The sequence below is a fragment of the Camelus ferus genome, chromosome 12 (genome assembly GCF_009834535.1).
Source record: "Camelus ferus isolate YT-003-E chromosome 12, BCGSAC_Cfer_1.0, whole genome shotgun sequence".
Lineage (NCBI taxonomy): Eukaryota > Metazoa > Chordata > Mammalia > Artiodactyla > Camelidae > Camelus > Camelus ferus.
The window spans coordinates 13,832,295-13,848,164 of record NC_045707.1 but is presented as its reverse complement, the minus strand read 5'-3'; the positions used below and the strand labels follow the sequence as shown (position 1 = coordinate 13,848,164).

The following is a 15,870-nucleotide window of genomic DNA, read 5'->3' as shown; positions in this document are numbered from 1 at the left end:
AGCCATGCCTGGGTCTCTTTATTTGGAGACCCCCTAACCTATCTGCGTACAAAATTACAAAACACACCAAAAGGCAAAACACACATTTTAAAGAGAGAGCACACAGGGAACTATATTCAACATCTCGTAGTAACTCATGGTTAAAAAGAATGTGAAAACAAATATATGTATGTTACTGTATGACTGAAGTATTGTGCTGTTCACCAGAAATTGACACAACACTGTAAACTGACTATACTTGAATAAAAATATATATAAAAAAATAAAGAGAGAGCAAATATCAGAACCAGACATGGCAGGAATGTTGGAATTATCATGAGGGACTTAAAACAACTATGGTTAACACGCTAAGGGCTCTACTGGATAAAGCAGACAGCGTGCAAAAAAAGACGGGCAATGTAAGCAAAGGGATGGAAACTCTAAGAAACAATTGTTGGGCTGAACCCCACAGGCCTGCAAGCCCTGTACTTGCCCAGCCTTAAGGTGGAAGAAAGAGCCCAGAGTGAGCAACAGAGACATCAGTGGTTTAATAGACAGAGGGGGGTCTTACCTGCCTGAAGCAAGGTCCTGGAGTGACACCCACTGTGTGCAGCAGACACAGGGGACTGCCTACTGGCAGGACATGGCAGCAGTCTTCACTATGGAGGTGTGGGGGAGATAGGGAAGTTACCAGTTATAGAGAAAATGGGCGCCAGCACACTCCTCACCACCCATCTGATAAACTATCATAGTGGAGACATTCTGATCTAAAGATTAGAGCAATCACTAGTTGGGACTAGGGGAAGTAGACATTTATTGTTAGGCTCTATTATTAAGAGGGAAAGTCAGTCACGGGAGTAGGGTGTAGGTGAGGCAGGGACTCGTTGGGCAGGGGATGTACAGAGAAAAAGAGAACAGCCATCTTGGGTGGCCTGATCATACAACAACCGAAAAGAAATGCTAGAGATAAAAAGCACTATAACAGAAATGAAGAATACCTTTGACAGGCTTATTAGTAGAATGGACTGCTGAGAAAAGAATCTCTGAACGTGAGGATAGTTCAATAGAATCCTGAAAAACCAAAAGGCAAAGAGAACAAAGACTGAGGAAAATAGAACATAATTACCAAGTACCGTGGGACAATGATAAAAGGTGTAACAGATACATAATGGGAACACCAGGAGAAGAAAGAGCAAAAGGAACAGAAGAAATATTTGAAACAATAATGACTGAGAATTTCCCCAAATTAATGTAGGCTGTCCCTTGCTGGCTGTATGGGCAAATTTCTTAATTATTCAGGTCAGTATAATCATCAATGAAATGGGGATAATATCACCATTGTTGTGAGACAAGGAATGCAAAATAACATGCTTATTTCTTATAATTCTTTTGTCTTCCTTATACAAATTTTATTTTGCACTAGAGAGGCAGTTTACTTTCCCTGCTATCAACCTTAACCTTCATCTCCCAGTGCCCAGGTAGTCAAGTAGGACACACAGAGAGAGATGCAGCAGTTATTAAATTCCAGGGTCTGGACCTTAGCTTTGCAGGAGGGTGGGGCAGGAAATAACATCTGTTAAGCTCTTATTGTGTCCCAAGCTGTGCTAAGTAGGCCGTTAACATATATTTTCTTTCTCCAGTAGGTATTTTTATCTTCTCCATTTTAATTTTACCCTCAACAACTGAGGTTTAGCTTAAGACCTGGTGCCCAGATTACATTCAGATTACATTTTCATTAAGTGGCAGAATCGCATTTCAGAATTCAACCTTTTCCCTCAGGTTACAGTGAGTCTGGAGTTCCAGCAGTATTGCCTCATTTATTCATTCATTTTTTTGATGGAGACCTATTAAGGCCTTTGATAGGTTACTAGTTGCCCCTCAGTATCTGTTCTCTTCCTCTCCTTCCTTATTTATTGAATTCTAAGTTTTTAGATGAGCACATGACTGCCAAGAGTAAAAACCCTGCACCTCCCTTGCAGGGGGAAGGCTGCCATTACAGGCATAGTTTTTTTGTAGGACAGTGGGAGTCTCAGGATTAGGTGATGGTGGCCATCAAGACCATTTGACTAACTCCTCTCACTTTAATTCTGTACTAAGCAACGGATTATTATGTGACTTGAGAGAGAGAGAGAGAAAGACATGAGAGGTATTTTTCCCCCATGCTCCCTAGGTGATTCCGAAGTTCAGCCAAGCTTGAAAACCACTAATCTGGATTTTTGGGCTAATGCTTGAGATCACAGAGCTGTTCAAATTGAAAGGTTTGTTTGTTTCTGTTTGTTTTCATGGGATTCAAAATTATTTTTGTTTTACAACTTTAGAGTTGCCATGAAAATAAAAGTTCACTCATACTGAAAGCAGAGGCACAAATATTAAAAGCTTCATATTCTTTTTTGTCTGTGGCCAGGACAAATCCAAGGACAGACCTTAATACCGACACACGTCCCAGAAAGACTCAGATAGATACAGTGAGAAAAGGGAACAGTTTACTTGCAAAGGTACAAGGCAGTCAGATTGAAGAACTGGTTTGCGAAATAAAAGTACTTAAAGGAAAACAAAACAAAACAAAACCAAACCCTGAAAAATTGCTAGAGTTACCAGTTTACATAGCCTGTTCATGGTAGAGAAACAGTAACTTTCTCACGTAAACTATCATACAAAGGATGTAAAATATCGTTACACACCAGCAAGGCAAACATTAGGGATAAAATTGAGGGTAATTCAAGGGAATATTGAACTCGTTATTATTTGGGGAATCAGAACAAGTCAGGATAATCCTGCAGTTTCTGGATTACCTAAATTTAGTCATCCTGGTAGCAGGCAAAGCGTCAGGTTTCGCTTTAAACATCACAGTCCATTCTCTAAGTTGGTTCTGTCGGGAGGAGGAGGGCGCAGGGCACCTGGCCTTCTGCGCACGCTCTGTCACCGCCCCAGTGGGTGGGGCGAGGGCACGCGTGGACTTGTGGGAAAGCCCAGGAAGGAGGGGCCCGGCGTGAGTTGCTGAGGGCCGGACGCGGCGCCGGCGGGGCTGGTGACGGCCTGGTGAGGTGAGTCGGCGTTAGCGTTGTCGCCGGCTGCAGCAGCGAGGAGGCTTTTGGGGTCGCCTGGCGCGGGGAAAGGGCGCAGCCATGAGTCCCGGCTGAGGCGGAGAGGGCGAAGGCAAGGGCGGGCGGCGGGGGCGCGGCGCGGCGGTCTCCAGGGTAGCGGCGCACCCGGGGGCGCGTTCCGGGAGTGCTCGCCCGCGCGGCCCGGGCCTGGACGGTCTGTCTTGCTAACGGTCCCGCCATCCCGGCTGCCCCGGGCATTGGGCGTTTTGCAGTGGCCAGGACTGCAGATGCACCCTCGGGAGAAAACCTCGGTGGGGCCCGCCCCCTTTCGGCGTGGGTGTGCAATGCACGCCCACATATTGGGAATGAAAGTGATACCCCAGGCGCTGGAAGTTTCTGGTTGCCTGCCTGGATCCCTAGCTCCGTCTCAGGTTCCCTGGGAACAGAGAGGTGATGGGTGGAATGGAAAAGGTTTCTGCCCTCTACACTATCTCAGTGGCTTGCTGCGCTTTTATTCACATTTTTGAGTCCCCCGACAAAGTATTGTACTAGTTTTGTTTTTTAAATGAGATATACATATGCGATTAAACATAGGCACTGCCTGGAAGAGGCTTAAACTTAGTTTAGTTTCTGAGGCAAGGCGATGGGTCAGGAGCCCTATCTGGGGTTGCTAACATCTATTGCTCCTCCCAAACGAATCCCTTTTCTAATCTCTTCTATCTCTCCCATCCTAACACTGCGCCCCGCTACACTTAAGCTTTGAATCCCCTCCCACCTTTTGGAGGACCTTGTCCCATCACTCATCCCCTTTCCTGTATCTTCTTTTACCTTGTTTCTCCATCTCCACTCCATCCATACTCGTGAGCAGTTGTAGGTTATCGAAGACAAAATTACCAATCCCCATATAATCGCATTTACTCAGCACGATTTATTTCTGTCCTTAAAAAAACTCATTAAAACTAAATATTAACTTTTATATGACTAAATAGAATGCACTTTATTTCCTCCATGTGACCTCTGTGGCTTTTGGCACTGCTACCCTGTCTTTTTGAACTCTTGAAAATTCTCTTCTGTGACAGTACTTTCTAAGGTTTCCTCCGGCTCTCTAGATGCAACTGCCTAGTTTTTACTGTGTTCTCATCTCTTCCTTGGTTTGTTCCCTAAGTATTAGTGTCTCCAGGCTTTCCCCCTCCCCTGCACTGTCATAGTAATTAAACATGTCCAAATCCCATGATTGTAGCTTCTACCTTTATGCTGGTGACACCCAAATTTATATTTCTAGTCTTCTGTTTAACTTCCTACTCTGTATGTCTTCCTGATGTCCCTTAAGAACTCAAATTCAACATATCCCAAACTGAAAAAAATCTGTCTTTACAGTTGTCCTCCACTCTTGAAACCTCTTCCTTTGAAAATTGTGATTCTTGACTCAAAATGGCACCATGAATCTTACCAGGCTCCCAAACCAGAAGTCTAAGACATGATTTGAGTCCTTTTATGTTCCCAACTCCCTAGTATAATCAGTCATCATGTCCTTTTTATTTTACCTAATGTTTCTCATAGCTTTCAGAGTGTAGGTTGGATCTCGTGGTCTGGCGTTTCATGATCTGTCCCACATCCACCCGTTAGGCTTCTTTTCCATCGTTCTCCCGCTTCGTCCCTTGTTCTGCTTGCCTACTCCACCGTATTAATCATTTGGCTGACCCCCTTTGAAACTTGGCTAAGTTGTAGGGGACTCTTTGCTTGAACCCACCACCCTGCCTTCTGATTTATGTCTGCCTTTGTGGTCAGTCCCATAGCATCTCTAGGTACCTCTAGAACAGTGGTTCTCAACCAGAGGGTATTATGATTCCCAGGGGACATTTGACAATGTCTGGAGTCACTTCTGGTTGTCACAGCCCAGAGAGAAGGGAGCCCAGTCAGTAGAGGCCAAGGATGCTGCCAGCCATCCTACAAGGCATGGGACAGCCCACCTACAACAAAGAATTATCTGGCCCAAAATGTCAGTAGTCCCAAGGTTAAGAAACCCTGCCTAGTGTAATATTTTGTTACTCAGTACTTTATTTTGTCTTCCTCTCTGCTAGAGAAGGGACCTTGTCTTTCTTGTTTTTGCATCGCCAAATCTTGATACAGGGCCTATCACATAGCAGAAGTTCAATAAATGTTGAAAGAAAAAGGAGTAAAGGAAATAACTAGGCTAAACTTGTAAACTCTAGAGATGAGCAGCCAGTCTGCTACCATAGGCTGCTTGCTAATTTCAGTGATTCCTTCCCACTGCCTTATGTTCATGTTACAATGTGGGGATGCCCAAACTTGTTTGTTTTGCATTTGTTTATTCAGGAAACGTTGTTTAACTCATTTTTATTTTTATTTTGTTTTATTGATTGACATTTAGTCACTTACAATGTGTCAATTTCTGGTGTACAGCATAGTGTCCCAGTCATGCATATACGTACATATATTTGTTTTCATATTTTTTTCATTAAAGGTTATTGCAAGATACTGAATATGATTCTCTGTGCCATACAGAAGAAATTTTTTGATTGACTCATTTTTAAAAGAATATGCTGGTATTTTCTTTGTTTTGCATCACTTTAGGCTCCCTTCCTTTAGTGTATCTTGGTCATTTATGAAGAGGTAAAAACCATTAATTAGTTAGGTTTCAAAAAAATAAACCAAATAATTCTGCTTAATTCTTTTCAGAGGTTGATTGATCAAAACTCTACAGGCCATAATGACTTCAACAAATAAAGCAATTGAATTACAACTGCAAGTGAAACAAAATGCAGAAGAGTTACAAGACTTTATGAGGGATTTAGAAAACTGGGAAAAAGATATTAAACAAAAGGATATGGAACTTAGAAGACAAAATGGTGTTACTGAAGAGGTAAATTTCTTAATTAAATCTCATAATTAAATTTCCACTTTAGCATCCAGCAAAACTACTTATTTTAAAGTAAAGCACCACCTTTAAAATGTTTTGTGGAAATACTGATTTGCTCTTTGCCAACATTTTGAAAAATTCTGCTTTTTAAAGTCTTTGTAGTAACTGTATTGACTATATTAAGACATTTTAAGTCTTAGTGAATAGTTACTGAAAGGAAGACCACGTGATAATTCTTAAGGTTAAAGAATAGCATCATAAAATATGTAGGTTTTACATATATGGTGCATATCATATATAATTATGCATTTAATGGTATATTAACGTACTGTACTGCCATAAAAACTTAGTTCCTAGGCTCAACCAAATATTTAAGACAGTGCATTCAAATATGGATAGCTTTTTCATACTATTTGTAATGATGTGGGGGCAGTTCAGTTTGCCATTGCACTGCTGCTAAATCATTGTACTAAGGCTGAAGATCAGGCAGTTTTTTAAGTTTGAATTGAGGATTGCAAATTAAGTGTATAGTTAAAATTTCTAGGTAATAATTTTCTTTTGACTGAACAATGTTCAGTATTTGTCAAAGATGAATTAAACTTTTCAAGCATAATTATAAATGAAATGGTAAATGATATTGTTACACAGAAAAGTAATAGAGCAGTCTCGAAACACTGTGTTGTTTTTCCTCCCTAGAATTTACCTCCTATTCGAAATGGGAATTTTAGGAAAAAGAAGAAGGGCAAAGTTAAAGAGTCATCTAAAAAAACCAAAGATGAAAACACAAAAAACAGGATAAAATCTTATGATTATGAGGCATGGGCAAAACTTGATGTGGTAAGTTGAATAAGTTGATCTAGTTATGAGCTTCTTAGTATCTGAGTAAAATTTTCTAGGAGTTAAGAGTCCTATGAATTAAATGAAAAATAATGTTGAGTTCTTAGGACCTGTGTCTTTTTCTTACAGACTATTTTGTGTGGAATAAAAACTAATATTGGCTTTAATGTTGGTAGGCTGGTGGTATTTTTTGAATCTTCATGCTAAAACACATAGCTAAATTTCAGTACATCATCTTGTAATGTTTATTCAGTGAAACTAAGCAGATCTTATTTTTAAATTTATCAACAAATTGTTTTTTCTTACATAGATTATTTAAAATAGTGTATTATTTGCTCAATGCAGAAAGGATTTTGTTCATATAATAGGATTTTCTTTGTATGAGCGTTAATAATCTCTTTAATGTTTACTGGTTTAAAATCTCTTACTAAAAATCATTCTTTAATCATATGTGCTAAAAAAAAAAGATTAAAAAAAACACTGTTGGGTTCCATGAGATGATTTATTACCATAAAAAGAACATGTGAGTCAAGAGAGACTGGGAATTGCCGGACTAGCCTGTATGTATTTTCTTTGGGAGAGTCAGCTCTAGTTTGGAATACCCTGAGAAATGGTAGCATAGTCATTGAGAGCTCTCTGGAGGCAGTCTAGGGTTAGATCCTCTTTTGGCCGCTTACTAGCTGAGTGACCCCGAGCCAGTTAACTAACTTCTGTTTCTCAGTTCCTTCAAGTGAAATACATCTGCCTCATAGGTTGTTGTGAGAATCAGGAGTTAACTGTACTCTACAAGAAGTTTTTGTGTTTTAAAAATAAGAAAGAATAAAAAAAATAAAAATAAGAAAGAAGGTTTTTAGAAAAAAACCTGTTGTTTGCTATTACATACATTTGGAGTTATTTACAAACTTCCCTTATGTAAAGCCGTAATACTTCACTGCTAATAGTTTGTAATTTAGGGGTGCTTTGTAAATTCTGTTGACAGCTTATTTAACGAGTTCAGAGTCAGTTTCTCCATGTTGAATGGATCTTGGTTTTCTAAACAAGAGTACCTTTTTCTCTGGATATAATCTTAACAATGAGAGGTTATTTGGGTTGCTTTTATAGATGTCTAGGTTCTTAGATTGTAACAACTTTAGTTCTGTCGTGTACTTGTTTTGAGGGGGAGCTGTATCTTCCTTTTTGTTTTTAATGGTCATGTAATTATGAGCACTGTTCTCCAACTTCTGATTTCAGGACAGTATCCTTGATGAGCTTGACAAAGAAGAGAGCACCCATGATTCTGTGTCTCAAGAATCAGAGTCAGAAGAGGATGGGATTCATGTAGATTCACAAAAGGCTCTTGCTCTAAAAGAAAAGGTACTCTTTAGGTTAGCTGTTGGTTCCTTCAAGTAAGCAGGATGCATAGAAAATCATGGATCCCAAGATTTCCACAACATAGTTTAGGGGGTATTCAAACATTAAGTTGTTACTGGCTAAATCTCTAGCAGGAGGCAGTGTGCGTAGTGATTAGGGGTATGTGTGCTGTGAAACTAGGTTACCTAGGTTCACATCCTGTGACAAGTTCTTTAAATTCCTGTATGTCCTCAGTTTTCTCAGCTGTAAAATTAATACTAAGATTAATATTATTACTAACCCTCAATGGGTTGTTGTGTTAATAAATGAATTATATATAAAGTGCTTGGAGTGTACAGAGAGTTGTTCCAGGGCTTTTAGTAATTTGAATTACTAATCAAATCAGCATGTGATTCTTGACATGAATGTTATATCCCACTCCTCTGTATCACTGGTCATCTTTGGTTGCTTCTTGGACCGTTCAACATCTCCCTGAGGGATGCCTCATTATTATAAAATTGGCTATATCACTTTTGAAAGAGGTGGCAGTCTTTTCAGATTAAAGTTTATGTTGATGCCTGTCTTTTATTACATTCCTGTGGGTTATTATTGTCAGAAGTATTTAATACTAGGAATTTTACTCATTTGCCAATCTGCCAGGACTCTTGGATTGTGCCCAAACTATGACAAGTGAATTTCAGCACTTGTAAAAAGTCCACTTTGCTAATTCTTTTTTCTTTCCTGTTAGCCTTGATCACACGGCTAATGAGATAGAAAGAGCTGGATAATAATGAAAAAAAAAATGGTTCTGGAATTTTGCGCTAGTAAATATCTGACGTGTATGCTTTTTCAGGGCAATAAATACTTCAGACAAGGAAAATATGATGAAGCGATTGAATGCTACACCAAAGGCATGGATGCTGATCCATATAATCCTGTGTTGCCCACAAACAGAGCGTCTGCATACTTTAGACTGAAAAAGTAAGGAATTTCCATAATGTGTGTGAATGTTTTTATGTGTGTATGGAGACTGGTTTTTTAGAAAAATGTTTCGTGATAAAATGTGTGGGAATGCTTGAGAAAGTATTACGTTTCTTTTCAAGTATAAATTCTTATAACTCACTCCCTTTTATTGAATTCTTTTATTTAAGCCATTTTAAACATCCAGATGTGTGGGTTCTGTTCGTCGTGGGTTTTGTCCAGCAAAAGTCCCACCACGGAAGAATGAAATTTCTCAAGACTTTATCAGCTCGAGAGAGTGAGAAGGAGCCAGAGACTGACTCCCCGAGCTCCTCCAAAACTCTTGTATTTATTGAGAATAGTCAGAGCAAAGTGAAATAACGTCATAGGAATGAGTAAGGGGCATGGTGTATGTGCAGGGATGCAGGTCAGCAATTTCAGTTGGTGAAAAACAGAAACTTTATAATCTAAATTGAAATTTAGAGAGAAGGTTACAATATTGATAGTACAAACAGTTATTGTAAGCCTCAAACAATCATGAGCAAGGTTACATGTTCCAAATAATTGATAATGAAAACCCAGACCACCACAGAGTCTCTATACAATGGTCAGAAATCGTCTAAGCATGGGAAGCAGCCCAGCTGTTCCCAGCTAAGGGCTAAGTCGCAGTCTTCTGTGAGCAAGGGCAGCCTACGCTATCCATCTATGCCTGATAAGCAAAGCGTGTCCTGCCAGTCAGGGCAAGGGACGAGTGGATGAGTTATGGTTTTCCATAAGCACAAGCAGCCCTGAATCTATGACCTCGAACTGAGCAAAGCAAGCAAAGCATGTCTCTGCTTTTTACGGTGAGGAGACAGTTTGTAGCAGATTCCTGCTAGCAAAGCAGCTTCAAGGCAACTGAGCTAAGTTCCATAGATAAGGTGATGACTGGTATTGAGACTTTAGTCTTTTGTGCTTTTGGGCATTTTGCTTTGAAGTAGCAGTATAATGACATATAGAAAGCATTGGTTTTGATTATACATTTCTTACGTATTTACATAAAGGTGAGAATACATAAGGGTGAGAATATGATTTGGTACAGCAATTATTACAATATCAAGGTTTGTTAACCCAGGTTTGTGCTCTCACACAGATGCTCAAACCATGCTTTTATAAGTTACTTTACTGAGGTGTTCCTCCTCTAAAAATTGAGTAATGAGGCTCTTTACCTAATTCACAGGAAAAAAAAACGGTAGCTGGGTAAACATTTTTAAAATTAATTTTCCTCCATTATTTTGAAAAATTTATCCACTATTTAACATAGAGAAGTTTTATTATAGTAAACTTAAAATATGTTCCAATTTTTGTTTAAGTCATACTGACCCTTTAAATACATACTTAATGTTGAAGAGCATAAATGTGTATGGTCTTATCCTAAGCAGGGAACTGACCTATCATAAGAATTTTTAAAAAAAGAGTACCATCAAGGAGGACATTCTTATTATTTAATTATTATTTGGAAATATGAATTATATTGGTGTCTGAGTTTTTACTATTTTATTTTTATTTTTTCATTGAAGTATAGTCGATTTACAATGTTGTGTTAATTTCTGGTGTACAGCATAGTGATTCATTTATACATATATTCCTTTTCATATTCTTTTTTGTTATAGGCCATTACAAGGTATTGAATATGGTTCCCTGTGCTATACAGTAGGACCTTGTTGTTTATCTACTTTATTATTTATTATAGTAGTAGTATCTACAAATATTTTAAATAGCATATTTAGGTCTTTGAAACTTATGCTGTTAATATCCAAATTAGGGCAATATTTATATTTTATAGTATTTGATATCTACAATATATGTGACAAAGAATAATTTTAAATAAATCTGCATGAACCCACCCAACTTGGTTCAAACCAGAACATTATTATTTTTGAAGGTACCTTTTGATATTCTTTTGCATATCCTGACCATTGTAACCCTCCCAGTTAAACCACTATCTTGAGTTATATATCATTCTTTTAAATTTTTTTCTTTTTTATTATTCTTTTGATTAAAAAAGTTCATTATATGTGTATATATCCCTAAGTAACATACTGTACAACTTTGCTTATTTTTGAGGCTTAAAAGTATATCATGGTAAATGTGGTCTTCTGTGGCTTGTCTATTTCTTTGAATAGTATATTTCTAAGATTTGTTCATATTTTGCATATAGCTGTAGATCTCTCATTTTCATTGTTATATACAGTTCCTTTTTAGGAGTATACCGTTACATATCCATTCTCCAGTTGCTGGATTGTTTTTTGGTTCCTTTCTTCCTTTTCATCCTTTCCTTCTCCCCTCCCCCTTCCTGCCTCCCATCCTCCTTCCCTTCTTATTTAACTATAGTGATACTGTGAAAACTTTTGTACATGTGTCTTGGTGCTGGGTCATAGGCTGTGCACATGTTCAACTTTAAATGTGTTGGTGACCAGTTGTTCTAAAGGTAGTTGTACGATTAGCAGTGTGTAAGAACACCTGTTCCATATCTTTACCAACACTGGTATAATTGGGCTTCTGAGTTTTCAATCTATGGAGTATAAAATGGTAATTCATTGTGGTCTTAGCATATTCTTATATATTTATTCACCACTTATTTAATTATTTTCTGTGAATTGCCTGTTTTGTCTTCTGGTCATTTTTCTGTTAGGCTGTTTTATTATTGCTTTTTTAGAGTTCTTTATTCTGGGTACAAATTCTTTAGTGTTTATTTATAGTAATTCTCTTCTCCCAATTTGTGGCTGATCTCCCTTTTCTTCTTTATGGAATCTTGATGATCAGAAATTCTTAATTTTAATGTGTTTCATTTATGGATTTTTTAAAATATGTTGGCACTTTTTAAAATATGATTTGTTAAAATAGTTTCTGTCTCTGCACTCATAATAGTCTCCTATATTTTCTTCTAAAACTTATGATTGTTTTTCACACTTAAGTCCTTTTATATATGCTGAAGGTAGAATTCTAATTTCATGTCGTTTCATATGAATAGCCCAGTTGTTCCAGCCCTATTTATTGACTGTCCATGCTTTCCCCATGGATTTGCAGTTACACCATTGTCATTTGTCAGGTTTGCATGGATCTCTTTCATCGATCTATTCCTTACATTGATCTGTTGTCTGTTACTATAATAACCACTCCACGCTATGTTTAATGGCTACAGTGTGGTAAGAAGTCTTGATAATTGGTATAGGACATGTTCTCTTACCTTAGTATTCTGCAAGAATGTTGGGTATTCTTGGACTTTTACTTAAAAGTACAAATTTTAGAAGCATCTTGTCAGATTCCTTGAAAAATTTTGATTACAATTGCACTGAATTTATAGATGAGTTTGGGGAGAATTATATTGTTTTGTTTTTGTGCCTTATAACAGATGAATGTGAAGTTGCTCTATTTAAGTCTTTAATGTCTTTGAAGACAGTCTTGCAATTTTCTGCTTATGGATCTTGTACATCTTTTGTTAGATTTATTTGTTTTTTGTTGCTGATCTGTAGTAAAGTAGCCACTTGGCTAAACTTTCATTATTTCTAACAATGTCTCTAGATTGTTTTGAGTTTTCTTGGTGGACCATCATATCATTTGCCAGTGTCTGTTTTGTTCCTTTCCACTCTAAAATTTTTAGCTGTTTTTCTTTCTTAGGGAACTGCATTGGCCAGAGCCTCGAGTACAGTGCTGAGAAAAAACATTGATAATGGGCATTCTTGTTCTTTGCTTTAAAGGGAGTACCATCAGGAATTACTGATTTTAGTGGGCTTAGTTAAATAAAAGGAGGTGGGAAACATGCCTTCAGTTGGGAAGTGAATCCCCTTTTCAGAGATTTCAGAAACAAATTTTGAAGTTTTGGTTTCACAAATGATTTTTATTAACTTCACTTTAATTTTTTTAAATTGCAGGTTTGCTGTTGCTGAGTCTGATTGTAATTTAGCAGTTGCCTTGAATAGAAGTTACACAAAGGCTTATGCAAGGCGAGGTGCTGCTCGATTTGCTTTGCAAAAATTAGAGGATGCCAAAAAAGGTATTAATATTTTCCAGGTCATCATTATCTAAAAAATTATTTAATAGTTTAATTTAACTGATACTATACAAAGAATACTAGATAATCACAGTTACCTTTAGAGATTTTTGTATATTGAATAAAACTCATTTTTGCAATTTAAAACATACCTTGATATTTTGGGAACAGAGCGCATTATTTGCCACCGATTAGATTTTGGTTCAGATTCTCAGTTGACCATGTATTAGCTGTGTGACCAGGGGAAGATTATGTGTCTTCTCTGATTTTTCAGTTTCTCATCTGTAAAATAGGAATTAAAACATCTTGTTGCTTATTGTAAGGCTAGAGGTAATACATGTAAGAGCTCTTAACACATTTTTGTTTATTTGTAAGTTCTAAGCCTTTTATTATTCCATGAAATCGGTCTGTGTAGTATAAATCACAAAATCTAAATAAAACTGTTGTCTGAAAGATTGTGCTCCTTCCTGGTGTGGTGAAGTATACCTTATGATAGCAAGTATCCTTCCTAGGACTCGTGGAAGAAGGTGATATGTCACAAGGATTCTGTCAAAGTTTGGGGGATGGAGGAAGTCCAGTAAGCATAATGTTAGTATTTCTTAGTTCCTCTTAATTTTGTTAAAGGATAGTTACCTATTTGTCATATGTAGTATATGGTTATTGTTTTATAGAGGTTTCTCAATACCATGTATCTTTCGAATATTCTTTATCTTCTCTTTTACTCAGATTATGAAAAAGTGTTAGAACTGGAACCAGATAACTTTGAAGCTACAAATGAGCTCAGGAAAATTAATCAGGTAAATTGTAGTTATTTAAATTAAGTGCGTTATTTGTTACTTTGGTTTTTTTTTTTTTTTTTTTTTTTGAGGGGAAAGGTAATTAGGTTTATTTATTTATTTTAATGGAGGTACTGGGGATTGAACACAGGACCACATGCGTGTTAAGCACGCACTGTGCCACTGAGCTATACCCTCTCCCAATTTATTACCTTTATTTGATAAAGGTTTTTGCATAGACTTTGTACTGTATATTATGTAATATAGATTTTTTTTCTAATTTTAATTCTTTATGCTATAAAGTTTTTTACTAAACACATTTATAAGCTAGAGGTGGTATAGTGATATTAAAAATTCTTAATTATTCATTATCTAAAAAGTTGTCTGAGATCTTTAGTACCACAGTTGCTTTACTTTTTCCCAGATGACAGAATTATTTTTTCTTTAACCCACTGGTTTTTCTTTTTTGGCTTGTGCTGTAATTTTTGTACCAAATTTTTGCTTATTTCTTTGATTTTGTAGTTTTTTAAACATGCTCTATCTTTATGGTTTATATGGCACAAAAATGCTGATTTGTTTTAACAGTAAAAAAAGTAGATATTAAATGTGAAATTTGCTGTCAAATGATACTGAACAGTTACACATTCCTTTCACTTTGCTGTTGAATCAGAATTATAATTATTTTGCCATCTGTTGAAACTTTGAGGAAAAAGTGACAATTAGGGAAAATCTGCTTTTAAATATTGCCATTACTTATTGCACATAAAATCTGTTGGTAAATATATCAACTTGATAATAATTGTGAACTATATTGTATATTTTTGTGTTTTGTCCTATGTCAAATAATGATGAATATTAAATTTGAGAGCTTTGGTGATGTGGTCTCAATTACTTTATTTTTGAAAATCATTCCTAGAACAGTGTAGAAATTCAGTAAATATTTGTTGAATAAATAAATGAACAACTATCTTTATGAATACTAATTATTTTAATTGGAATAAGATACACATTACTTTTTTTTTGCTTTTTATTTTAATAAGTAGAAAGACTTTGAATTAGAGTAAATAGTATTATTTTAATTATTTGAAATGTGGCAGGAATTCTAATATATTTGAATAATTTATTATTTTAAAGTCAAATATATATGCATTTTGCATTACTTGTTTTATTTTAGCTGACTGCTCTGTCTCCTAGGCTTTAACTTCCAAAGAAAACTCATATCCGAAGGAAGCTGACACAGTGATTAAGACAACTGAGGGAGAGAAAAAACAAATTGAAGAACAACAGAATAAACAACAGGCCATTTCAGAGAAAGATCGGGTAATCCAGAAGGATTCCAGCATATAATATATATGTTTTGCTGAGATTAATTGTAGTTTTTTGTGTTTCAGTTTTTTCTTTCCTAATGTTATATTAAACTTTTTCTTTAGTAGGAACTAAAATTAAATATACTAAAACCTTTGGTGCCTACTAATTAAAACTTTGAGTAATTGATGACTTAATACATAATTTAAAAAATGTATTGAAGTTTAAGAAACAATTTTTGAACATTTTGATATATTTACATATAGTTAGTTATAAATTTAACACAGAAATAAATTATAATTTGTTCTTATTTACTTTTCATTAGTTCACACTGGACTATTTCTGATCAATATTTCTTTAGAAGTCTTGGGCTGGAATTTAACATATTTATAGCCTTTCATGGACCCACAGAGGATTCCTAATAAATATTTATGGAATGATTATTGATTGAATTATATCTGACTCTGATTATAAATAAATGCTACAATGAAATCTAGTATACATTCTAATACAGTTTAATTTATCTTATGTTTAGGCATTTTAATGTTACTAAAGAAGGAGTTATATGGTCTGGTACTCTGTTCTTTCACAAAAATTATTTGAGTTATGAAATTCTTTTGTATGGATTCTAATATAACTAAAGAGTGTAATATTTGGGCCTATATTTATTAAAATGTTTTTTTAAATTTAAGCTTTGTCCAATCTTTAATTAGTAAAACGGTTAAT

The 15,870-nt window shown here is 36.1% G+C and overlaps 1 protein-coding gene across 2 annotated transcripts in view; it reads left to right on the top strand.

Moving 5' to 3' along the window:
- The first annotated feature begins 2,906 nt into the window (after window positions 1-2,906).
- RPAP3 (RNA polymerase II associated protein 3) overlaps window positions 2,907-15,870 on the top strand; it is a 30,137-nt gene continuing 17,173 nt past the window's right edge. The window contains exons 1-8 of one of the 2 annotated variants that reach the window (XM_006190312.2): window positions 2,907-3,023; window positions 5,724-5,907; window positions 6,601-6,741; window positions 7,972-8,094; window positions 8,924-9,051; window positions 12,945-13,066; window positions 13,790-13,860; window positions 15,034-15,159. In XM_006190312.2, coding sequence (XP_006190374.1) covers window positions 5,755-5,907; window positions 6,601-6,741; window positions 7,972-8,094; window positions 8,924-9,051; window positions 12,945-13,066; window positions 13,790-13,860; window positions 15,034-15,159 — 864 coding nt within the window. In that variant the 5' untranslated portion in view covers window positions 2,907-3,023; window positions 5,724-5,754. Of the gene's footprint in view, window positions 3,024-3,048; window positions 3,136-5,723; window positions 5,908-6,600; window positions 6,742-7,971; window positions 8,095-8,923; window positions 9,052-12,944; window positions 13,067-13,789; window positions 13,861-15,033; window positions 15,160-15,870 lie in introns of those variants that run through there. The other variant, XM_032492675.1, reaches the window with a different exon arrangement.